Source organism: Caretta caretta, chromosome 3 (assembly GCF_965140235.1).
Source record: "Caretta caretta isolate rCarCar2 chromosome 3, rCarCar1.hap1, whole genome shotgun sequence".
NCBI classification, from domain to species: Eukaryota; Metazoa; Chordata; order Testudines; family Cheloniidae; genus Caretta; species Caretta caretta.
In genome coordinates, this window is record NC_134208.1 from 182,546,942 (window position 1) to 182,574,173 (window position 27,232).

Sequence of the window (27,232 nt, forward strand, 5' to 3'; positions counted from 1 at the left end):
AATATGTACTAGAAATAATGCAGCATGCCAAAATATATATTTTAAAATAATAAAAATAAGAAAAAGAATGTAAGAAATTAAAATCCTTGAATATGATTTCGCTAGAGTCACCATATAGACAACTAAACACTCATTGATTACTTTGATTACTATCTATTCCATTCCTTCACAGAGACAAGGTGGGGGAGGTAATATGTTTTATTGAACCAACTTCTGTTGGTAATAGAGAGAAGATCTGGAGCCACACAGGCCTTCTATCGGTCTGGGAAAGAAATGAAGAAGAGCTGTGTGTATCTCAAAACTTGTCTGCCTCACCAACAGAAGTTGGTCCAATAAAACATATTACCTTACCCACCTTGTCTCTCTAATATCCTGGGACTGACATGCCTACCATTCCTTCACATTCATTCCTAAACTAAAATAACCCTAACCACCCATTTATGTACATAGACTATATAAAAGAGATGAACAGTCGGTAAAGAAGTCATCAGAATAATGAAAACACCACTGATTATTTAACCTAGTTTATTGTCATATAAAATGAGAGATAATCAGACAGGAGTAGCCTACGTTTACTTACCTGAGCATAAGTATTAATAGCAAGCTCTTATCCATATCCAGGTCAATAAAATATAGTCCAGTCTAAACATGTAATGTCAATAGCATTTTTAATAGGACTGTCAATTAATTGCAGTTAGCTCAAGTGATTAACTCAAAACAAATTAACTCAATTTAAAAAATTGATTGGGATTAATCATAGTGTTAATCACACTGTTAAACAATAATAGAATACCAAATTAAATTTATTATAAATATTTTTGGATTTTTTTTTACATTTTCAAATATACTGATTTCAATTACAACACAGAATGCAAAGTGTACAGTGCTCACTTTATATTTTTATTTTTAATATGAATATTTGCACTGTAAAAATAAACAAAAAATAGTACTTTTCAATTCACCTTATATAAGTACTATAGTATAATCTCTTTATCATGAAAGTGCAACTTACAAATTTAGATGTTTTTGTTACAGAACTGCACTCAAAACCAAATTAATGTAAAACTTTAGCGCCTACAAATTCACTCAGTCCTACTTCTTGTTCAGCCAATTACTAAGACAAACAAGCATTATCTCCTGTAAAATGCTGCCTGATTCTTATTTACAATCTCATCTGAAAGGGAGAACAGGCATTTGCATGGCACTTTTGTAGCTGGCATTGCAAGCTATTTATCTGCCAGATATGCTAAGCATTCGCGTACCCCTTCATGCTTTGGCCACCATTCTAGAGGACATGCTTCCATGCTGATGACACTTGTTTAAAAATAATGTGTTAATTAAATTTGTGACTGAATTCCTGGGGTGTGGGGAGAATTGTATGTCTCTTGCCTGTGGTTTTAGCCACATTCTGCCATATATTTTGTGCTATGACAGTCTTGAATGATGACCCAGTACATGTTGTTCAATCTAAGAACACTTTCACTGCAGATTTGACAAAATATAAAGAAGGTACTAATGTGAGATTTCTAAAGATAGCTACGGCACTCAGCACAAGGTTTAAGAATCTGAAGTGCCTTCCAAAATATGAGCAGGGCAAGGTGTGGAATATGCTGTCAGAAGTCTTAAAAGAGCAAGACTCCAATTTGGAAACTACAGAATCCAAACCACCAAAAAAAAAAAAAGAAAGAAAATCAACCTTCTGTTGGTGGCATCTGACTCAGATGATGAAAATGGGCGTGCGGCATTCTGCACTGCTTTGGATCGTTCTCAAGCACAACCGTCATCAGCATGGAAGCATGTCCTCTGGAATAATGGCCGAAGCATGAAGGGGCATAGGAATGTTTAGCATATCTGTCACGCAAATACCTTACAATACCAGCTAAAAAAGTGCCATGTGATTCCCTGTTCTCACTTTCAGGTGACACTGTAAATGAGAAGCGGGCAGCATTATCTCCTGTAAATGTAAATAAACATGTTTGTCTTAGCGATTGACTGAACAAGAAATAGGACTGAGTGGACTTGTTTTATTTTTGAGTGCAGTTTTATTAAAAAAATTCTACATTTTATGATGCATTTTTACGATAAAGAGATTGCAGTATAATACCCATATGAGGAGAAATGAAAAATACTATTTCTTTTGTTTATCTTTTTTACAATGCAAATATTTGTAATAAAAATAATAATGTAAAGTGAGCTCTGTACACTTTGTATTTTGTGATGTATATAAAATCAATATATTTGAAAATGTAGAGAACATATAAAATATTTAAATAAATGGTATTCTATTATTAACAGTGCAATTAAAACTGCAAGTAATTGTGATTTTTTAATCTCACAATTACAATTATTTTTTTTAAATCTCATATTTAATCATGTTTAATTTTTTTTAATCATTTGACAGCTCTAAGTTTTATATGATCTATTTTCCTTTTGAGGAAGACTGGCTGCTCATGTTTGATCAGTCAGCTTCTTAAAGTTCTCCCCTATGTGAGAAGACTGCAATATTGCCAAGCCTAGGTACTCAAAAATCATGAGACAGGACCCCAAAATCATGAGATTGGCTTAAAAATCATAATATTTGTATTTGCCTTCTGGTTTCTGAGTAGATTTTCTCCATTAATCATAAGAGATAGGAACTTACTTTAAGATGATCATATAATCAATTGACTGTATGAGTTGAGACTTTGAGAAAAATGCCAAATATCATGAGACTTTTGACCAAATTGTGAGCATTGGAATTGTACATGCTCACTTAGCCCTGGTCTACACTATGGGTTTAGGTAGAATTTAGCAGCGTTAGATCTATTTAACCCTGCACCCGTCCACACAACAAAGCCATTTTTGTCGACTTGAAGAGCTCTTAAAATAGATTTCTGTGCTCCTCCCCGATGAGGGGATTAGCTCTGAAATCGACATTGCCTGGTCGAATTTCGGGTAGTGTGGATGCAGTTTGATGGTATTGGCCTCTGGGAGCTATCCCAGAGTGCTCCACTGTGACTGAGCTGGACAGCACTTTGAACTCAGATGCACTAGCCAGGTACACAGGAAAAGCTCCTGGAACTTTTGAATTTCATTTCCTGTTTGGCCAGAATGGCGAACTCAGCAGCACTCAGCAGCACAGGTGACCATGCAGTCCCCCCAGAATCATAGAGCGTAGAATGTTTCTACGCTCCCCCTGTCATCTCCATCCCTGTGGTTATTGCAGATCAGAAGGCGAAAAAAACGCACTTGCAATGACATGTTTTCCAGGCTCATGCAGTCCTCCTGCACTGATAGGGCACAGCTTAATGCATGGAGGCATTCAGTGGCAGAGGCCAGGAAAGAATTGCTGTATTTGCTTAACAGCAAAAGTATCATGCCTCGCTAGCGATCCTGCCCGAGACAGGTCACTGTGTCACTTGCATTCTGCGCTGTGTCAGCCTTGGGTGGGGGCATGACTGTTTTGTTAGCAGGAAGGTCATAGATATAGACATTGCATTAGGTAGATTCTGTAGCTAGAAAAAACATTCCTGTGCATTTGGCAAAGTCTGTGGTAAAAAAAGAGAAGGCCCATGAATGTACAACCACATGTTACATAAAGTATAATAGGGACAATGCGAGGGATATGTTCAAGTTGGGTTTCTGTAGTGTAATGGTTATCATGTTCATCTAACATGCAAAAGGTCCCTGGTTTGAAACTGGGTGGAAACAGGTCCCTGTTCCTTTTTCTGACTCCCCTCCTGCAATTTTAATCTTAGAACAGATCGCACTGTGAAATTTTACTTTGACTTATATCAATTATGAGTTAAATAATATGGAAGCTCTCTCTAAGTTATAGTCCCAGGTTCCTTATCCTTTCAGCTGCTCTGATAAATTAACATTTTTGTTAGGGGCGGGGGGAAATTTTCATGAAGCCTTTTATAGGGACTAAATGCTATCTAGGACTCTGAAATAGTCTTAACGTGGCCCATAGAGTGCAATCCTTCACATTCTGGATTTGTCATTCCACAAGCTGAACTGCTCCTTACTACTGTCCAGGCTCTATAAGCCATGGGAGCAAGGGGCAGGCTGGGGTAGGTGTGACAGCACGATGCTGCTGGCGGGGAGAGCAGCCTGAGGCAGAAGCCTCCAGCTCACATGATATTCCAGGCAGGACTGAATCTCCATGAGACGAAACTTAAAGAAAAGAATGACCTGGAGTCACTCCCACTCTAAGAGGAGGATAGCCATGTCTGTCCAGGCGCCCCTGATCGACCTCACCAAGGTCTACCAGGAACACCCAGGAGACATACGGTGGCTATCAGTCCTGCTGTACCATCTGCCGTGAAGGCAAGGGGCTGCTGCTGTGTAGAAATGCAGTACCGAGTCTTCCAGCAGCACCCAGGAGACGGACGGTGATGGTGAGCTGAGCGGGCTCCATGCTTGCTGTGGTATGGCAAGCATGACAGCGGGCTGAGCGGGGCCGGCGGACTGGACCACAGGAAAAAGGCGTGAAACGATTGTCTGTCATTGCTTTCAGAGAGGGAGGGAGGGGGGCCCGACGACATGTACCAAAAACAACTCGCGACAAAGCTTTTGCCCCATCAGACACTGGGAGCTTAACCCAGAATTCCAATGGTCAGAGGAGACTGCGAGAACTGTGGGATAGCTACCCACAGTACACCGCTCTGTAAGTAGATGCTAGCCATAGTAGTGAGGACCCACTTCGCCGGCTCAGTGCTCTTAGTGTGGACGTACGCAATCAACTGTATAAAATTGAATTATAAAAATTGACTTCTGTAAAATCGACCTAATTTTTTAGTGTAGACATACCCTTTAGGTCTCCATCCTACAATTGATAGCATTTGACAGACTGCTATGTCTGTTCAGAGACCCATTGCCACAGTTCACCCTTGCGCTATCACCTGCAGGATCAGGGTTTCTATTTATTAGGTTATTGTCCTGAAAACACTTATATGTATATGCTTAACTTTACTACCATGAGAAATCCTATTGATTTCATTGGAATTACTTCTGTGTTTAATGTAACACATGTGCATAAGTGTTTGCAGGATCATGGCCTGGTTTGTGATACTTTTCGCAGGTAGGCAGGTGGGACAGAAAAGGCAAGTTTTTAATGATCACAGGAATTCGGGGTTGCCGCCAAAAACAAATGCCTGAACTCCATGTAGTTTTGGTTCTTGAATAGACGTTAAACTTTTTGGGGACCTCTTTGTTGACAAAACTTCAGTGACAAGAAACTATAAAGATAGAACTGTAAAAAATTGTTTAATAGACCTGCGAATAATTAACCGAAAGCTAGATCATTTCAGTCACTTTTGTGGTTTGGTCATTAGGGCCAGATCTTGCTCGACTGAATTCAATAATTTTTCCATAGACTTCAGTTGAAGTGGGATCAGGGCCTGCCATAGAAAAGTTTAATATTTTCTTCAGCACACATGGTGATGGACAGTGGTGACATAAGGTAAATTCTGAGTTACCTTTCTGATGTGCCACAAGACATCAAGACAGACCAGTAGGTAATATGAAGCTTTTGTTTAAATGTGTAACTCCCAAACCGATCCATGTCCTTACTTTACAAATATAAAATTGACTACCCATGCAAAAAAATAAATCCAGTCAATTTTAAAAAGTCCGCAACGAAGATGAAACAAAATTATATTTATACCACAAGTACTCAAAGCTGCATATTATCGCATCTGACTAAATAGCTTAGATAAATAAAAATAGATCTATAATATGTACATAAAATTATGAACCCAATGGTAATATTTATTGACATTTTCTAGCATCAGTTAAACATACTTTATTCTGTCAAGAAGTATGATTTTTAAAAAAATATTATTTACACTTAAAACCAGTCATATGGTTGTAACCAATCTGTGTTTTTTAGCAAATTCTGTTGGAGAAATATTTACACATAATATGCAAGAGCTGCAAAGCCATAAACACTCAGAATGATATGAGCAATAGCAAAAACTCATTAAGGCAATTGTTCCATAAGTTACAAAAAGTATTTCCTTCTACATTCATGCATTTTAGCATTCACTTTATTCTATATTTTTTTTTTGCCTCAGTGTCTGTGTTTTTCTACTTTACTTCTGCATGACTTTTTTCTAATTTTAATTTGATGATGAGATCTAACATTGCATAACAAAAGTGTAAATAAATGCATGTATATATAGCATTTAAACACCTACAGATATTTTCACTTCATTTTTGTAAGGTGTCCAAGTAGCAGATTCTGTTTTTTTTTTAAAAAGTGAGTGACTTGTCAACCATCATAATACCCAAAGAATGATGCAATGCCCAAATGTTTAAAGAAAAACTTTTGAACTCAAAACTGCTAAGAAAGTGGAATGGCTGCCCTAGATGTCCCTTCTTTGTTGAATGCAGATCATCAGCTGCTGCATAAAATTTCAGATTAATCTTATAGATACCAGCATTTTAGTACACAGGCTAAATATATCAGAGCTAATTCATACTTTTGGCTAACCTGTGGTCAATAGTATACTCTATTGGTAGACCTAGTCTTGTGACGATCTTTTGGGTCCCAATTCAGCAAGGTACTTAAGCACTTGAATAACTTGAAGCATGTGACTAGTCACATTTATGTGCTTTAAACTGGGCACATGCTTAAGTATCTCACAGATTTTGGGCCTTGTTAAATACCCCCAAATGAGTGATTCTTATACGATTAGATAAGAAAATTCCACATTAGGAGCTTTCAGTGGGATTTAATTTAAAATAAGATTTAAGTGGATGTCTCTGTCTCCAAAATGTCTGAAAAGGGTTTTATAAGGATTAGGACCATATTATTTCCTTGATTAGTGCATGCCAATGGGAGATCTGTGTATGTTGATCCAAGGCAATATATGGTTCATAATGTATATTTCTATCTTAATTCTCCCAGTCATACAGAAAGGTCTAGAGGAGAGGAAGATGGGAAGCGATAATGTGCTAATGACTTTAGAATTCACTGTATCTGAACATGACAAATGACTACTCAGGATGCAGCCATGCATTCACTTTGCTAATGCATTCATATCTATCCAAGAAGAAGAAAAAAACTTTTAATTTTCCTTCATTACATGTCATCAGCTCAATTAACCATTATATTTGTAGTAAAATACTGGCAAATTACTGCTTTCTCATTTTGGCTTGCCTAGAGATTTATGGCTATTAGCATTAATTTGTTTGTGTTATATGGCATTTCTTTCTCTTTTTAACAGCAGCATGCACTTTACTCTGAATGTTTTTCCTGTGTTTGCTGCCATTTCAATATTGCTTACTAACATATAATATATTTTGCCTTTTTTTTATTTTGCCGACAAAGTTGCATTGATGAAAGCTGATTTGCAAGGTAGATAGCCCTGTGTGTATTAAACAAGACTGAAACCCAGAATGCACAGCTGGATTTCTACAATAAATGCTCTGTACATTTCCTGCCATAAAGTGTGTTGTTTTGTTTCAGATTTTCTCTTTTTACCCCTAAACATGATAAAGAACCTTCATTTTACGGCATATTTTGCATAAAGGCTTTCAGTCTTGAATATGTTTGTATAGTGATTGCTTTAGTGCTTTGATCATACCTTTTAAAAAGTTCTTTTATTTTTCAGTGGTCTAGTTATGAATCTCTAGAAATAGAATAGCTTTGTTTTTCATTTGTATGTCACATTTGGGCATGCCAGCTCATTAGTACTCTGATATTTTTTTTTTTCTGTTTAAAAAAGAACCTGCATGGGATCACTAAAGCATGTGAATCAATACTTGCCAACATTCCTTCCTGCAAACCCATCCCTCAACTCCTCTTTATTTTAGACTCAGCTCTTTCTTAAAGTACTTTCTTGGATTTCAGGTACATTACAATGTAGCTTCATTTCCTAGCTTGTTTTTAATTTTCTGATCTTGTTTCGTGTAGCTTTATTTCCCATTTTCCATGGTACCTGGTTTTGCTGGTTGGAACACGTTTTGCAGGAAAAAGAATAAATACATTAATTTCATGAAAGAAAAGATTTAACCTGTTAATGGTGTGATGTGAAATTAACCATAGCTTGCTACAGTGTTAACATCCCTACTGCCCTTGTTTTCTTTATGAATTCTGTTCTGTCAGAATTAGAGCCAAAACAAAAGATCTTGTAATGTTATATGCCTCCACATAACACAGAAAGTTTTAAATAAATTCTACTTTAGATTCCTTTGCTCATTAGGTTTAAGATGTTGGCAACTACCATGTGATCCAAAGACAAAACATGTTACTTTGAAAGACAAAATACTAGTCGCTTTTGTATGTTCTCATCAGGCCCCAGCACCACATGCCAAGAGGATTCATGTGCAAACCAAGGAGTGTGCTTACAGCAGTGGGATGGATTCAGCTGTGACTGCAGTATGACCTCCTTTAGTGGACCATTGTGCAATGACCGTAAGTATATCAGAGAATGCTTATCTAAAAGCCTTACAGCTCTAGGGCAGTATTTAAAGAAAGTGTCTGAAATTTGTATTATTCTAATATTATATAGTTAATTGAACTGGCAAAACTCTGAGAAAATCTATGATGCTTGTAGGAAGAACGTGATAAAGCATTACAGTATAAATGGGGGATAACAATACTACATCTAACATTGTGAAAGAATTTGGGTTTATTATATTTGATTGCATATCTAATGAATTGATGGTTACATATTTGAAATGAGCCTTGCATAAACATTACAAATAGTTTTTTTCTGATTAGAAAAAACTTTTCATATTTCATTATCTTAAGCTATATTGTAGTTTTGTAACTTTATTTCATGAGAGCTGTAATTACTATGAAACAGTTGACAAGGCTCATTATCTTTCTTTGTGGATTTCTTTAGGTGACACATTAAGCTCTGTCAAATAAAAAGCACTCCAAGTGTTTTAGGGTTTTTTTAAAATTTCATCTGAATAAACACAAATATCATATACCAGCCATCTGGTTCTCAAGTACAAATGGAAGTTGTGATAAATATGGGACCTGCTTCACCAGCGTGCTGCTCTGGTTTCATGCCAGTCTAGACCCCTTGATTTCACTGGAGTTAGCTTGGTATGAAACTGCAATAATGCAGCAATGAATAAGGCCTATTTGATTAAAGAAACTATCAAGATTTCTTACTGAGGATTAAACTTTATCCCATTTGAGATGTCTGATTATTGGGAACCTTTGCATATTTCCAAGAAGGTCATTTCAGTCAGACTTGGCATCTTGATTTTCACAGTTGTGTACATGTATTTTAATGAGAGTATGGTTTCCACATCCTGCCAAATATGGTAGAAAGTGTTAATATAAATATCTAGTCAAGCATTTTTTGGCTACTATATGCAATTTTGGCTGTCCAGTCTACAACAAAGTTCATTTCTTTATTGGACAAGATCTAGACCAGCATCATAACTGTGATTATCTCAAAAGAGTTAACAATGCTTAGTTCAAACGGTAGGTCCCAAGCAGTTATGAGATTAGAAATTAAAATATATGGAAAATTTATGGCAAAAGATTCTCATAAGATTCCCATTGTTGGGGTTTTCTGTTATTATTTTTAATTGTTGCCCAAACTATACCCATTTTTTCATGATCTCCCATCACAAAAGTGGAAGAAAACCAGTTCTGGATATCTGCACTTTCTGATAGAATGCATAATGGGAGATTCAAAGCATTTAGGAGAGAGTCTACCACTAAGCCTTCAGACACACAATTCCAAATTTCAGAGGCCTGATGTGCAGGTAAAATGGGTGGGGTTCTGGTACTACTAAAGGCAGTTGGTTTTGATGCTAATTTGGATGCCATATACACTTTCATGGGTGTCTTATCGATATTGTTACAGATCTCAAAACACTGGGTAAAATTCAGTGGTGTTTAACTGAGCTGAGCTTACACTGATGTCAAGAAAAATTTGGCTCAGTTAAGGACAGCAGAATTGTCTCATGCCATTTTAGTAATAACACTTTTTGCTGCTGAAGAATAAAGTGCACTTTAAAACATAATAAGTGCAGTCTTCAACTGGTGTATTTTAGCATTGCTCCATTGAAGCCAACAGAACTACACTGATTTACAGAAACTGAGAATCTGCCCCAGTATTCTGACATAAGAAAATTTCTGTACTTGTTAATTCATAAATTTGGATTTGCCTGTTTCATATTTACAAACCTAAGTAAAACAGAATGCTTAGTATATCAAAATGATGCATGTAGCATATTAGAGTAACAAAAAAACTGGGTTATTTTAAGGTAGGTAGCTCTTTAAAAGTTATCAAAATAATGTGAAAAATTAAAAAAATAATAAAGTATCATTATCTGTGACTTGATAAGTGTAGCATGTAAAATCCTACTATTTTTCGGAGGATTAAGAAGAAAGCATTGTCTAGCTACTTTTCCTGACTTTTCTTGCAAGTCTTAGTTAAGATATTTCTTGAAATTTGTACAAACAATGTTGTTCTTTTTAGGTTGATATTTTCAGTATGTCATAGAATCATAGAAGATTAAGGTTGGTAGAGACCTCAGGAGGTCATCTAGTCCAACCCCCTGCTCAAAGCAGGACCAACCCCAACAAAATCATCCCAGCCAGGGCTTTGTCAAGCTGGACCTTAAAAACCTCTAAGAATGGAGATTCCACCACCTCCCTAGGTAACCCATTCCAGTGCTTCACCACCCTCCTAGTGAAATAGTGTTTCCTAATATCCAACCTAGACCTCCCCAACGGCAACTTTAGACCATTGCTCAACTACTGTCAACTAGTCTGACCTCAGTTCATGAAAGTTTGACATCATGTCATCTCTAGTCTTCACTTACATACCTCTCGCCTGGTCCTTAATTTCCATAGCAGAAAGTTCAGAGGAAACGGAAAATGGGGAAAAAGTAGTACAGAAAAATACAGTTGTGATAGCTATGCAAAAATACCATAATACATATATATATGCATGTAAGAGATTTTTTATAAAGTGCTATTCAGCATAAGTTAAGAGTATCAAAATTCAGCTCAAAATAAGGAAAGCATGAAGCAGTTTCTTCCTCTGACAAACTGAGTATGTCCTATACATATCTGTAAGTGGGGAGGAAAAGATTCCAGTGATCAGGGAACATACTTCCTGGAAGAGTGAAGCTAATATCCTCTGTGAAAACTGATTCATGCCAGCATGTCTCAGTTTACAGCATAGGGGACCATATTCAGGAATATCACTAGAATCTGTAAACATTTTCAGTCCAGAAGAAACTTTTTAAGTGCATCCAGTGTAACAGATATATCACACTTGCAGATCATTAATGCCCATGATGACACAGGTAGGGACACGTTACATGGTGCTATTTCCTAGTTACTGAAAGAGAAATAATATAGGGATGTCTTGACCCACAATGAGGACGAGGTTATCACTACTTCTGCTATGATATGACACTTGGAGATGCATGGCAGCAATGCTTTGTAGATGTGGTGTGTTGGAAATGTTATATTGTTAAGTGCAAAGCAGGCTACTAGAAAATGTTCTCACAAAATAGGATTACATAGAACATTGTGCAAAAAGGACAGTTAATGACTATTCTTACAAATGGTTGGCATCCTGGCTCCTCTGAGAAAAAACATTACAAATATCCTAAGTATTAGTAACTGCAGATTGTGGAGTGAAAACTGTCCTCCTCGGGCACTCAGCCTTTTCATAAGAGTAGGCTGAAAATAACTCTGGCAACAACAGCAAAAACTAAATCAAATGCTCTGAGTCTTTCTATGACTTTACATCTGTTTTCACCACCACAGTCCATAAGTGTAACTACATTAGTGAGCATAATGTCATATTTTTGGAAAGAAATACCACTATTATGGCCTGGAAAATAGCAAAAATAATAACATTGTCACATTACATTAATATTGAAGCATTGAGGTGCCAAATTACAGGGCAGCTTCAATGCTGTCTGTTACCATAAGGGAATAATATATCAAAGAGTTGCATTTGTGATGGTGTAGCTAACACTTTGTCAACGCTACCATTAAAATCCCTCTTTCCAATGGTTTAGATCTTCACCAGGTAATCTCTTCTGAATAGACACTTGACATTCCCAGCCTGTATGAATAGAGAAACTTTGTTCCTGAAATATGAATACATTAAGTTCAGATTTTCATTAAGGATATACAAAAAATCCTTCTGTCTTATTGTAAATCTTTTCTAACAAAAGATTCTGACTTTTAACAAATGAAAGAAACATATCAATGTTGCAAGACTACTGTAGACGTGGTAATTTAATTTTTTGATATAGTATAGAATCAAAGTTACATTGCTTAACAAATCAGGGTGTTGCCCATAGTTATTGTCAGATTTGCTTCCACAGTTGCTTAGATACTAATCCATAAAACTTTACAACTTGAATTCAAGGCAACTTGATGCAGTTGCAGGTTTGGGCTATATGTGGAATTGTAGGCAGGGATGATAGCACCACCTGTAAATACAGTTGCTGGACTCTTCCCACTATAAAACCTTGTTTTCAGTTGCTCATAACTTTGCCAAACTTTAACTTCTTGGCCTAAATTTGGTGAGCTTGGTAGCTGCCTCAGACTGATTATTTTATTCATGTATTTTAGCTAAAATAAAGCCATTTCCAAGAACAAAACTAGGGGAAAATACATTGTCTTGCCATGCTAAAAAATAATTTCTGGTGATCTTTTCTTTGAGAAGCTCTATCTTTCCCATGATTTGGATCAGGGACTTAAAATATGGTGGGGTTGGCAGGTGACCCTTGCATCAGGGATGTGCCTTTTGTCATACCTGTGAAAGCCTGCTCCAATATGATGAATTTCATACATCCTCAGTTCTGATTTCCTCAAATTTAGAGGCTAAATTTCCAAAGATTCTATATGCACTGGGGATGCCCCACCTGGGGCTAAAACAGGACTTGCCCTGCAATTGTACCTCTTGCACCTCAACTAAGAGCTGTGTTCTTAATGACCCTTCCTCATCTCCCGATTCCCGCCTAAGGCACATAGTGTGGAGAAGGAAGCTGCCTGATTAAATGAAGAGGGGATATGAGCTGGACCTGCAGGGAAGGGAGGGGAGTAGAGTGAGACAAGGAGACTGAGAATATGGCAGAAACTGGGACAGGGAGTTGGGGTAGGGTGGCAGTCTGGGACTCGCTGGGTGAGGAGACTGGGACTCCCAGTAGGGGGCGGCTGGAATGAGAGTTTGGCAGAGTTAGACTGGGACTTGCTGGGACTGGGATGAGAAACCCGAGGGGAGGAGACTGAGAGAGGGGAAGAGAATGGGACTGGGATGAGAAGCCAGGGATGGGGCAGAGATGGGACTGTGACAAGGAGAGGTTGGAGGGGATGATCAGAAGGGGTCATGTTTGTGGGAAATGGATTGAAGAATCTGTGCCCACTAGAGCACTCCACTCCAAAGCCTGGAATGGAACCATTCCTCTGCTGTCAGCAAATATCTGTGAAACCAGCTGGCAAAGTATATCAGTATTTAGTGCTGGTCCACACAGAGAATGAAAAGATACTACTGCTATCATTAGCTCCAATGGCAGAGGCCTGGTAAGTGGATCTAAAGGTTTCAGCTCTGCATATGAACTACGTGGGAGTCAATATACGGTCACAAGATGGAATTTCTGTTTTTCCAGTTTGCTCTTTTAAAACACTAGGAATTACACACCAAAAAAACTATATTAAAAGAACATTATTAAGGTTGAAAAGTCAATCAGTCAAAATTAGGAAATGTCAGAATTAAGGTTGCCTGTGCAACCATATTTCCCCCCCTCCCCCTTGCGTGTATGCATTATGATGGTCTTTAATTACATAATCATATGCTATTTTTCCACAGGAACCTTGTGCCATTCAATGCACAGGATGGACCTGCTCTGGGGAAGAATTAGGGCTGTGTAGTGAAGGAGGAAATAAAATATTGAATAGTTGCTTATTAAGTGAGCACCATCCATCTAACTCCTGCAACAAATGAAGCAAGATCCTCTAGACAAAGTCTCCTTCACTATGCACCCCTGATTCATCTCCAGAGCCGGTCCATCCTGTGAATTGAATGAGACAGTGATCCTGTAGAAAAAATAGTATGTGATCGTGTAATTAACGACTGTATCATAATGGATACACGCAAAGGATCTGAACTGAGGTTACACAAGTAACCTGAATTATGGCATTTCCTACTTTTGACTGCTTGACTTTGCAATCTTAATAATGTTCTTTGAACATAGTTTTTTGTGTGTGTGATTACAGTTATATGATGATGGGATCATTTACCTAGTTACTCTTTTTGCTACAAACATAATAAGTCTTCTGAGCTGTCATAGGATGACAGTAGGACTGTTGTAGAAACTCCCCTCTCAAAATCCTTTTTTCCTTTAGAAACTGCAAGTCTGGGGATGCAGGTTCTTGCAATCTGTGTTGACACAGGAGTCCAGTATAATACAAACAAGAGACTAAAATCCTCTGTCCACATCTCTTCCCTACATGCTGCTCTGCCAGTATACCTTAATATTGCTCTGGGTGTGCCACTTCTTGTTTCTTGGGCCACTCTTGAGATTCACATTAAGGTGCTAGTCATAATTATATCTTTTCTGATGTGGCCACATTTCTGCAAGAAACAGGAGCAAATCCACCAAAACATTTCTTGTCAACCATCCATTTGAGGTCAGATTATGGTTACTCTAATTATTTGTATTATGGTAATGCATAGAAGCCCCAACCAAAATTTGGGGTCCCATTGCATTAAATTCAGCACCCACAGATAGTATGAGAAGTCCCTCTCAAGAAGAACTTAAAATCTTATAGACAAAGATGATAAAAGGTGGGGAAAAGAGATGATTATTATCTCCTATTGTACAGAGAGGTTAAGTGACTTACCCTCAGTCACACATGAATTTTAGGGCAGAGCCCGGAATTGAATTCAGAGCTCCTGAGTCTAAGCCTAGTGCCTTAGCCGCATGACCATCCTTCATTTCTGATGGGTAGTACTTTTGATCTGGCTGTAAACTGAATCAGTGACATAGAGCTGCAATAGTCATATGAGCTATTTACTGCTCCTTTTCAATGTAGTGTTAACAATTCCTACCCAACACCTCAGGCATGCTGTCACAGATTACTAGTTACTAATTAAGATATCCACCCCCATCCCCTGTGCTGTAAAAAGAAGGAATGGGAAATTTCTGTGAGTGTTTTAACAGCCATCTGATTTCAGTCCCTAGTAGCTGAGAATTAAAAATCTGCCCTTGATAACATAGCAAGCCAAATGTTCATTATGGTTATTTTTCCCTCGAAGGCTTACAGTGCACAGGAGAAATAAAGGTAGATATTAACAAAACTACAATAGTGGGCAAGCCAGTTGAACTAATTGGGGAAAGTTTGATTTGTCCAGTTTACCTTTTCTTAATCTATTATTACGAGACATTGGGTAAAATCCTGGCACCACTGAAATCAGTGGCCAAACTTTCATTGACTTCAAAGGGATCAGGATTTTTTACAAGGTCAGCTTTTGGGAGGTGTGTTCAGACAGCTGAGAACCCTCAAGGGAGGAGGAAAGCTGTGAAAGGAGTAGGAAGAGCTATTCAGGAGTCATTGGTTAGGAGTTGGGGGAGTGAGAGAATCTTCAGCAGGAGCAGGGAGAGTGTGGGGAAGTTAAAAGGAAGAAAATGACAAAGGGAAAGGAAGGAGTTCAAAAAATGTCATTTGTCTAATTTGTTTGCCCAGCTGAGATTTTTTAAAGAAGGAATTCTAACTAGATTGGTCTTTAAAAATGTCAAGAGGAAACATTATGGATATGTATAATTATGACTTTTTTTTCTTTCCCTTTTTTTTACATTGACAGATTTTTTTTACTGTTTCACATAACTTGAAATGAATTAATGTAATAAAAGCTTTCATTAACTGTATTATGTGAGTTACAGTATTACTGTTCTTGGTGGTTTGATTGCAATTTCCAGAGAAGGGCATATAGGTATTTTATCTAAGACTATACTAGGATATTTTGGTATCAGATGATTTGCATAACCTTACTTATTTTCTGGGGGGAAAAAATACATTTTCTAAATGATATAGAAACGGTTTTGGTTTTTTTTAAGTTGTGAACCAAGAGAAGATTGTTTTACAATGACTGCAGAAGGTGTTTATATGATGGAGCATTTCTGGTAACCTGTTATGTGACCATATTAGGAAAGAAGTAAATGTGATATGTAGGGAAAACTGAAATATATTTTGATCAGTTTCCTATACTGAACATTTTGGCAAGATATCAGCTACTCATCAACCTTCCTATTATGGCAAAGAATTTTTTGAAGGCTTCGCCTAGCGTCTCATCTATTTTCAATCAGTTTCCATTGCAATATGGTTTTATGCAACAAGTTTGGAACTGGATTTATTTTCTTATCAGGGCTTAAGCAGTACAAATTTTTGGATCACAGAATGGCAGATTTTTTGAATCACTTCTTTCTGCACCCCCTTTAGAATTCAAGAAGGACATTTGAGGGGCATGTACCACTACAACCCTTTCCCTGAACCTTAAACACAACGTGGTGTAGCCATTTGGGAACTTCCAGTTTGGCAAGGGTAGCACTATTGTAATTGTGTTTATATCTCAGATGGTAGTAATTATGTAATAGATCTCTTAGGCCATACTCAGAGAGACTCTTCTATTCCAACATATTAAAAACAGAACATAATGTCAGAAAAATACCAATTTCTCTGTATCTCTGGAGGAATCACTGGAGTAATTAAATTTGATTTTGGTATTTCAGGAATATCTTTTTTTTTTAACTGATAGCATAATAATTCTATAAATCAAATCCTGGAAGCATTTCCAGTATCATGAAAATGATTAAGGGTTAATTGAATGTATTCTCATGGAACTAAAATCGGTCTGCTAGATATCATGAGAGACTCTTTTCCTTAGGACTTTCAATTGCTATGCTTTAAAGTCATATTGTACAAAGTTCAGGTCTAAAACTGAGTGGCCAAAAGCTGTCCACAACAATAACAAGAGCAGATTTCTGCTATCAGTATGCTTTCTTATAGTTTTGTCTGTAAAATACTTTAATTCCCGGCCTTGAAAAACCTTTATATTCTAGCAATATGATATATTGAAAATCCATTTTAAGTAACTTCTAGGATTTCTGAATAGTATTAATTATAATACATGACACAGCTAGAGTTGATGTAACAGCATTACAATCTTTCCTCTCCAGCAGAACCCAGATATTGATGTGTGTCTTCTCCTCTTCTTTAAAGGCCATCTTCTTCAGGGTTCAATAACCCCCCCATCTTTAAATTTAAAAAATAAATAAACAAATAAATCTACCCCAGGTAGAATGTTCTATAACCCCCCAAAAGAGAGAAAAGCCAGAATGTCCTTTAATTCTACGAGGGAGTTTGCTATTGCCAATATATCTTATGTGGAAGGTGTTCAGTTTCTATAATGATGGATGGCAGTTCAAAATTCTAAAATAGAATTATTCTTTCTCTCCAAAGCCTGTACAATTGGGCTTATGTTTCTAAGGCAACCTGACCCTCACTTTCATGTATTCTCTCTTGATTGATAGCTAAATAGATACTAAGCAATATATATTTAAAGAAGAAAACATATTAGTTAAGAAAGTAGAACTTTACGGTAGCTCAATAAGATCTCAGTGGTCTTCCATGTCCTCACCTTTACCAGGTGCCTTTAACAATTTCAAATAAAGAAAAGCCTCTTCTATTGTAGACACAATAAATATGTAGAGCGTCCCTTCAAAATGAACCTGGAGCCTAGGTGGATAAATTAAGGCATTCTGGATTGTGAATTTTAAGTTCAGTTTTCTTAGCTGCTGTGGATGTGAGCATGCACTTCAGTATAGTCAAGGAAGGCATAGAGAAAGGTGAGTTTTATATTATATATATGACATCCACCACTCTTGCTGCTTTTAAAATTCTGTTATATTCTCACACCATGAGAGAGGTAATGATTATGGCCTTTATTCACTGATCTACCTCCAAACAGCTTTCAATACAGGTAGTTAGCTGTCCCGTTTATGTGAACTGTTTCCGATCTTTCCCTCAGCCCTTATCTTTGAGTCTATGATTCCTGTACTCTGGATTCTCAGTCCATTCTTTAGTTCTTCCGCCTGGCATCTGTGATGTTTGAGTCTTCAAAATTTCTTCTTGGCTGAGACTTGTAAATTTTGTATTGCTCTTGGTCATGGCATTTTGGTGGTCTCAGTAGCCATATATGCAGGGTATCCATTCTCTGCTCAGTCATTTAAGAGACTGCAATAAGAGAACCAGGGTGGGGGGTAGTAAAAACAGCTTGCAAAGACTGTGATGAAGCAGTACCTCCAGGCTTGAAGAAATTATTCAAGCTTTTTAGTATTCAGATGCCATAATGCAGACAACAAGCACCAAAAAATGAGGGCATTGGGCGGGGGGGTGTGTGGGGGGGAATTAGAGAAGGGCTTGCAACAACTCTTTATCGCAGATCAGAGCAGCAAAGCAGCCCAGAGCTGTCCCATCTCATGTTTCCTTTCTGTTTTATAATGTGTGACACTGTCCATGGATCTCTCAAATATAAAAAAAAATTCTTTACTGGGTACATTTTCCCCACCGACATCATCAAAACAATTTAGAAAGAGCCCACTGAATAAAGATCACAGACCAAATTCACTAGTAAGTGGTAAGCAAAAGAGGAAGGGTGATGAAGCACAATTCTTCTAAGGCATCTCCATCAAGTTGCTTGGTCCCTGTTGGACCAATTTAAAGGCCATATGGATGACCTTTATCAAACTCAGTGCTTACTCTTTAACAACATTTACACTGGTGTTCTCTAACACCCTGTGTAGTGACTCCACACCACTAATTAAAACATAGCCACAGGAAGAGACACATTATAATTGTAAATTTTCACACGTAAAAAAGTACTCCATTTGTATGATATACAGGATCCAATGTCAGAATACATTAACGTTTACAGCCACAATTTGCAAGCTGTAATCTAGCCTGTTTTATGGAGTATAAGCAAAACTACCAATCCCAGCTTTAGCATGTATTTATTGCTTTAAATTTCTAACCCTTTGAAACAATGTACATTTGGAGAAAACTTGTAGCTGAGCCAATGGCTAAAGTTTGGATTATTTAAAATATTATATTTTGTAAAGCACAAGGTATCGCTGTGTGGGAACTATAGCCTGATATTCAAAAGTATGAATCATCTATTAAAGATTGGGGTGCGAGGCCCGGTATTCCCAGGAGCTAATAGTCATTGGGAGATGAAGGTACTCAGTTCCTCTGAAAATCAGGTCATTGATTAATTACTTAAAGAGAATAAATGATACTGTATGCAGGAGGCTACTGATGTTATTCACAGGATGTATTTCCAATAATACATACAAATTCTGAGATAAGCCCTAAACAGCAACCTGAACTATATCTACTAAAAGTTACCAGGAATATAACAACAGTATGAGCACACTCCAACTACAAGTCACAGATGTATCTGAGTTTGGGGAGCAGCTTGAGTCTCACGCTGTTGTCTGCTTTCTTCATGTGGTTTGCTGGCTTTTCAATGGTTTCGATGTCTGGATTCCTTTGATTTGTGCCTCAGCTGACTACAGCTATGGACTTTCTCACAGTCTTCTAGTAATTGTAGGTTGCCTCTCCAGTCTAGTCAAACATTTCATGGAAAGCCAATTTTACCACCGACAGCAGCGTATCCTCATCTTAAGTAGCAGAGAGCTACATCACTCCTCTTAGTTGTATTTGTTTTTTTAAACACTCCTCTTAGCTGCTCCTTTGTTCTAGTAACCTCTTGCCCTGTAATTGTGGTTGTTGTCACTTGTTAACCAGAATTACAGCCAGATTATATTTCCTCTCTTTTTGGCTCTGGACAAGAAGGAGCTGTCCTGGAGTGAATCAAAAGCACTGCAATGCCTGGTAAAATGAGAAAGATGGTCTGTACTGATGCCTTCGATATTTTTACTTCCGTACTTTGCAGACGAACCACCCTTGTGATTCAAAACACTGTTATATGTGTTTGTTTCTAGAAGCACCAAAACCCTGCTGTACTGACCCTTGGGATCCCCCTGCTATACATCTCAAGCCAACTTCTTCCCCTTGTCATTTTGAATTCCCACAAGTTTAAACCCATGGTTCCATCATAGCATATGTTCTTCCTGGTTTTATTCTGTTAAAAGACAGGGACACATTTTAATAGATGTCTTTCTATAAACCCTGAGGGGAAAGTTATTCAAAATTATATCTATGTAATAGAATGTACTACCATGAATAAATGGAAACTATTTCAATTTTACTGGAACAGTAGTGGTGTGTCAAATCAAGTTCAGATAGTTTAGAATTGAAACTATAAGTGATTTTAATTTCTGTACAAGTGAATCCTAGTAATTTTTAAAAATCACAAACAATTTTAGGTAGAAGCTTTTACAGAACAAGCATAATCCAGTTTTCCCTTGCAATTGTACCCCAAAGCCTTGATCTTCCCAGCTTTTACTCACTACTGATATGTATTACTACAGATACTTAATTTGAACTACGTAATGCAGCTTTACTGCGATGACAGCCAACTTCAAAGAATACATTCCCTCTGTTACCCCAATAAATTCACAGGGCTGAGAGATGAAATTTTCATTGAAGATTAACCATTTCCTGTGGAAGATGCAATATGTCAGACAACAGGGAAAAGCTTGTGAATGCTAATTCATAAGCTTGTAATATAAATGATGTGTGATGTAGCTTCAGAGATCTAACAAAAAAAGGTATTTCTCATAATCTATATATTCCTACCATGTTTGACTTGTAAATCCAAATTACTATGAGATGATTAAATCATCTGATAAACTCACCTATCATGGATTTCAATAGCATTCTCTCTGCATTTCAGAATGAAGTCTATAATAATTAGAGAGAGATAATGCATTGATTTTTAAAATATTTTCCTGTTCATTTAGTGCTTTTGAAAGGTATCAAGCTTTAAAGTCTTGGAAATTGAAGTCTTCTATATCTGTAGAACAGGAAGAGCACACACAGTGGCAATGCAAGATTCTCAACACCACTCAGCCAATATAATTCTGTACTGATGGGGCAGTACTTGTACCTCTTTAGAATGGTAGCAAACAGTTCACTCTTCAAACCTGTTCACTCTTCCTGGCATCTTCCTGAAACTGCCAACAAGCTATCAGGTTGATGTGAGATTTGCCTGCTAGAAACTGAACTGAGACTATAAAATTCATTTAACATAGGACACCAAAAAGACATCAGTGAGTAACTTTTGGTTACTACTAATCCGGATGGATTTGAACCTAGAAGTGAAAGGTCTGTGGTCTCAGTTCAGCAATGTACTTACACATGTGCCTAACTTTAAGCATGGGTGTAATGCAGGCACAAGTTTAATGCCTTACTAAATAAGGACCTAAGACCCTTAACCCCACTGGTACCATGTCTTCATTTTCTGTTTGTATTACACCTAGCACATGTTGGACACTATTGGAAACTAATAGTAAATAACAGCATGCTTACTTCGTCATGATGAAAATATATCTTTAGTTACTTTGGTGAGGGGCAAATTAAAAATAGATAGTCTTATTGACTTCATGTGTGTGAAGTTATCCACGTCTAAGTGTTTGCAGGATCAGGCCTTTGTTCATTTTAACCCAGAAAAGGATAACAAAGAAAACAGGTGGGGAGTAGTAGGGTGAGAAATACAACAGGGAAAGATAAGCACAGGCATAAGTGTTTGCAGAATCAGAGCATTAGGTTGTAAAATCTTCTGGGTAGGGTCCTTATATGGTCTGTAAAGCACCATGAACCCCTATGGAACTTTTCAAAATAAAATAAAAAATAGACCATTTCATGGCATCCTCACAGCAGCAAGTTCTCATTTCCCAGTGTAAATGGTTTGACTGGGAGTTACATAAATACAAGGTGATACTGATTATAATGTGGATGTGGTACATATTTATCCATAACTGTAGCCTTTAAGGGGCACATATATTTCCCAATTGATTTGAGCCATTTGCAATGATAATTTATTTTTTCATATCTTAATCATCATGTGAGTCTATATAAACTGGTTGCTATCTCTCTAAGTGGTTAAAATACAATGAAAATCCTGGGTGTGGGGCAGGGGAGGGGAACTATATAATGAACTATAATAGCTGGCATGGAAAATTGCTTTATACCTTGCCATATTCTTTTCCAATAACCCTTTTTTCACATTATCTTTTAATACTCTAAGACATAGGCAGCATGTGACTCCTGAATTCGGGGAGGGTAGGCGTGAGCACTGGAAGCTCCCAGAAGTGAGGAGGGTCCTCCGGCACCTGGACTATGGCCCCACTCCCTGCTCCACCCTGAGACCTGCCCCTGTTCAACCTCCTCCCCCCAAAGCCATGCCCACGCTCTGCCCCAGGCCTGGCTCCTGCTCAGCCACCTGCCTCAAAATTCTCCCACCTGTGCCTCTCCGCCCCCTCCCCCTGAGATTCCCCCCACCCGCCCCCTCCACCCCACCCCCCTATGGCAGCACACGGAGCCCCATGTCCTCTCCCCCGCCTCCCCCCAGCCTAGGAGGTGGACCTGCTGTCTGCTTCCAGGGTGCATCACGGTGCCTGGAGAGGTAGGGACTAGCCTGACTTAGCTCCGCAACACTGCTAACTGGACTTTTAATGACCCAGTGCTGACCGGAGCCGCCAGGGTCCGGTCAAAAACCGGACGCCTGGTCACCCTACCCCTGAGGCCTCCCTGCCTGCTGCTCAGGCTACTTCACCCTCTCTCTCAAGTTCCCCCCTCCTGCCACTCCTCAGCAGGAGAGGAGGGCCTTGGGGGAGGGGGCGGAGAGGTACAAACAGTGGGTGTGGAGCTCGGGGGAAGAGGTAGAGCAAGGGCAGGACCTCGGGAGCAAGAAAAGGAGCGGGAGTGGGAATTGGAGCAGCGTGGGTGGGGTTATGGGGGGAGATGATGAGTGGGAGTGGGGCCTCGGGGCAGAGCTACAGCTCAGAAGTCCTTTTGGTGGCAGCACTCCAAAGGCAGCTGGCCAATGAGCCTCTGGAGGGAGATGCACCAAATTCTGTTTGGGCCACATCCCTGGCCTCTTATACCCTCTGCCCATGCTCTAAGTTGAGTTTCTGGTTTTTAATACATTGTAAGACTCTAACCAGTTTTGTGTATTTTTTTGCTTCTGTACAATGAACAATCTGTAAACCTGAAACTGGAATTTAATGTGAACCTGCAAACACTAGAAGTCTTGATTTCGAACCAGCTGTCTCCTGAGTCGCGTGGATTGCAGGCATTTCATTAGATGGGCTAGTTTAACTAGAAAAAGGTTTTGGCAGAGCCTACATCTTTCTGGGCCAGTAAAAAGAGATAATGGTGAGAATCAGTCATTTGGAAGGTAGAAGAAATACTCAGCTTATAATAGACTGTCCCTGAAGGCCATTATGGTTTAACACTCATTTTCTTTTTAATGTTAGAATTGCTTATTTTTATGTGGAAGCACGTGGTTTAGTTCATTGAGTTGGCAGGTGGCAGTAATCCTTGATTGTACGCCGCCAATGCACAAAGGGAAACCATGGTAATCCACTCCAGTGCTTTTTCAAGAGTTGTTGCATATGCTTTCCTGTATAACGTTCTACATATATCTCACTGTACTAATAAAACTCATAAGGGTATACATTTTATTTTTTGCAGAAAGTGTTATAAAACTCAATTAACAATCACATGCTACTTGGCCATAAATAGCAATCATCGTTGTCTTACGTCATGCAAAGCACACATTCGTATCCAGGCTAATTTTAATTTTAATTTGCCTGGTCTCAACTATTAATATCTTAGTCATTTAACCTGCACTTAACCTTAAAATGAAATGCTGGCTATTTTCGTGTTCAGTGTTACACCAGCTTTTAAAAAAGAAAACATACCCGCTGAAATTTGTTTCCATAGCTATCTGTGCTATCAAATTGCATTCAAATATAAACTGATTTGTAATAATAGTGATTTATCTGTTCCCGTAATTTGACAAACAATTTTGTCCAGATCCTCAAAAGTATTTAAGCTCCCATCTTCCACTGAAATCAGTTGATGTTAGAAACCTGAGCACTTTTGAGGATCTGGGCCTTAGGGCCCTAATTCTCAGTTATTTTGCCCCGGTCTTGGGGTAGGAATGGGGTGGGGAGTGTGGCTTCCAGTTACCTTTGTACTCCCTGTATTCTGGAACAATAGCGAGCATGCCTGGACTCCAGTGTAATTTAGAGCTGTCTCTAAATTACATGGCCCCCTGTGTGTCCTTAAAAGCAGGGATTAGTCATGGTGCAGTGCATTATAGACAAGTCCCTAGCCCTGGGCCCTGACATGCCCCTTCTTCTGGAGGATGGTAGCAAGACTGACATGAAGCATTTAGGCCAGTACCCCACTGTCTTGGGAAGGCCTTGTGTACAGGAAGTATTCTCAGCTGTCTTTTTTTCATCCACTTTATGGCCCCTTTATGCTGTCAGAGTAGCATAAAGGGCCTTACCTTGGAATCCACAACATCTGTATAGAGTAATCGGGTTTATGTAGGTAGAGTACGGTGGGATTGGGTTGTGAAATCCAGCTTCCCTTACGCCGGGTAACCCAGGGCGAGTGAGCAAGCCTGAACAGAATCCTTTCCCTTCTGAGGCTGCAGCAAATTGCACAGATTGTTGGGACTCCTGGATCTACATTAATGCAGATTCCATGGTCTTTCCCCTGGCCTCTGTACTGCAGCTTTTCATGCTGGTCTATGCGGGGCCAGTGTGGAAGTCCATTCTGTGGCATGTAGTACACCAATACCAATGGCATGTGGTACACCAATAAAGTGTTCATCTAAGGTATTACAATATTGTATTCAAAAAGAGATTTGTGCTGTCTAAAAGCATCACCTTCGCCAGCAGTTGATGGGGTGCAGCTTTCCAAACAACTGTGTCTTTACTCCAAACTATTAGCATGTATCAGAAACACAATCTATTTCACACATCTTTATCTAAACTATTTCAACATGGAATGGAAGTACTCAGATTATGGATACATTAGAAATGTTGACTGGAGACAAATTAGAAATTCACATAGGGTGTCCCTTTTTACACGCGCTTTCTGAGAAATACTGTGGGAGCCCTAACAGAATCTGTTTCTATGGTGAGAGATTAATGCTCTCCATTAATATGAATATTTGCTTGCAACCAGTTATAAAGGATTTAATCATATAAACATGTATCAACTCTGTATGCAGTGAAATCTGAATTTAATGATTTGGTAACGTGGATTAAAAAACACTTTTTAAAAGCCATTTCCTTTTTGGTGCTGATGTTTGCCCCATGCTTATACTGTGGACACTGAGTTGTAAGGATCAGACTGGAAGCAATTTCTTTGATGTTTTTAAAGGTAGGAAATAATTTCTTACCTTTCTGAATGCAGCTCTGCTGCAGGTAAATTAGAACGTTACAGCTGTGGGAATGCCAATTATAGCCAATTGTAACCTGAAAGACATGCCTTTGCATTAAAATTCCTAGCAGGACTTATTTCTGTCCTTGCAATATGTAGAGATTGTTTAGATTATATATCTCTGAGTTGGGAAATCTGGGTACAGTGATCAATCAAGTGATCAAAATGGAAGGTTGCTAAATCCATCCTGACAAGGAGGTTTCACTATAAATTTCTTCTAATGTTACTAAAATCTGTTGTTATTAATGTTACTAAAATCTGATATCAGATCAAGCATAACCTTCAGTGAAGAACTGGGCAAAAAATAGCATTCAGAACCAGACTGAATTTACTCTAAAGTTTGGAATTCAGACCTAAGGCCAAATTTGGAGTAGGGTTCAGAATAGGATTTGATGGCACCAAAGTCTTGTGAGATTTTGACTCCAAATGCTAGAATTCTTGCAAAACCCATCTGAGCTTGTGAGATTACTGCCATCTTCAAAAGTAGAAATTTCATGAGATTAGCTCCTGCTGCTGCTATGAGATTTCCACCATTTTAGTCCTTAATCCTGAAAGAATTGTTTTTGTTGTGAGATTTCAGCCTACTCCAAATCACAGTAAATGTCCCAAAATAGCCTCTTTCCAGATTCTGAGATGACTCAGAACAAACACCAGAAAGCTGAATTTAATTCCAGAGATTTAAATCTAACTTCCCATCACTCTGATATAGAAAGAAGTTCTGATTTGAGATCCCAGTGGTATTATACAGTAGAATCTCAGAGTTATGAACACCTCTGGAATGAAGATTGCGAGAGGATGCTCAGGGGTGCAGGTGCTTACCTCAAGCGACTCCCGAAAGCAACGGCATGTCTCTTCTCTGGCTCCCACGCGAAGACATGGCCAGGCCGCTCAGCTGCATGCTCCCCCATCCACAGCTGCCACCCCTGCAGCTCCCATTGGCTGTGGTTCCTGGCCAATGGGAGCGTGCGGTGCTTGGGGTGGGAGCAGCATGCAGAGAGGAGCCCCCGGCTGCTCCTACACATAGGAGCCAGAGTGAGGACATGCCACTGCTTCTAGGAGCTTCTGGGAGTGGCCCCTGTCCCTGCTCCCCGGCTGGAGCGCCGGAGCGAGGCAAGCCCGAGACCCCACTGCCCAGCGGAAGCTCTAGTGCCAGATTAAAATGGCTGGCAGGCCACATCTGGTGCGCGGGCCGTAATTTGCCCTCCCCTGGCCTAAATAATCTACTGCATGATTTGTAAACTATAGCATGGCATGGAGCCATTATTATATTTCCGACATGCTGCCACAGTTGCTGACTTTGCCCTCTTTTCCACCAAGAAGCCATTCAAATTGACTCCCCAGGCACAATATACATTTAGCCTATTTTAAAGTCCTCAGCTAATTTGCTGTAGCTCTTGTTTGTTCTAAAAATTTGCAGCCAGTCCTATCAATGAAGTTTGCTAATCATTAGGATGTTAGTGCTTGCATGCATTCAGACATCCTGTGTACAAAACTCTTTAACCACTATAGTAAAGAGGTTTTTTGGAGGATGGGAGTAACTACATAGTTTTATGGCATGTGGTTTGCACTTTGCACTCTTTTTAAAATTCCTTGAGAATTGTGCTTGACAAAATAACTGCTCTTAACAGTATACTTGTTACTTTTATACAGTGTACTTTAATGATAGAAAATGGATGTCCCATGGATAAAATTACATGCTTTGCACACCACTGTGTCCTGTCTCAAGGATTTAAGACCAGTAATCTTTTAAAAATTGATCATTAGTCGCTTATCTTTCATAATGTTGCCATTGGCTGGTAATTTGGTAAATGGAGAAATTAA

General features: G+C 38.7%; 1 protein-coding gene across 32 annotated transcripts in view; it reads left to right on the forward strand.

Moving 5' to 3' along the window:
• NRXN1 (neurexin 1) overlaps positions 1 to 27,232 on the forward strand; it is a 1,247,341-nt gene that overhangs the window by 652,740 nt on the left and 567,369 nt on the right. For 17 of the 32 annotated variants that reach the window (XM_075127164.1, XM_075127167.1, XM_075127174.1 and 14 more), the window contains one exon: positions 8,282 to 8,401. In XM_075127164.1, coding sequence (XP_074983265.1) covers positions 8,282 to 8,401 — 120 coding nt within the window. Of the gene's footprint in view, positions 1 to 7,315; positions 7,343 to 8,281; positions 8,402 to 27,232 lie in introns of all 32 variants that reach the window. The other 15 variants (XM_075127156.1, XM_075127160.1, XM_075127172.1 and 12 more) reach the window with 1 other exon arrangement.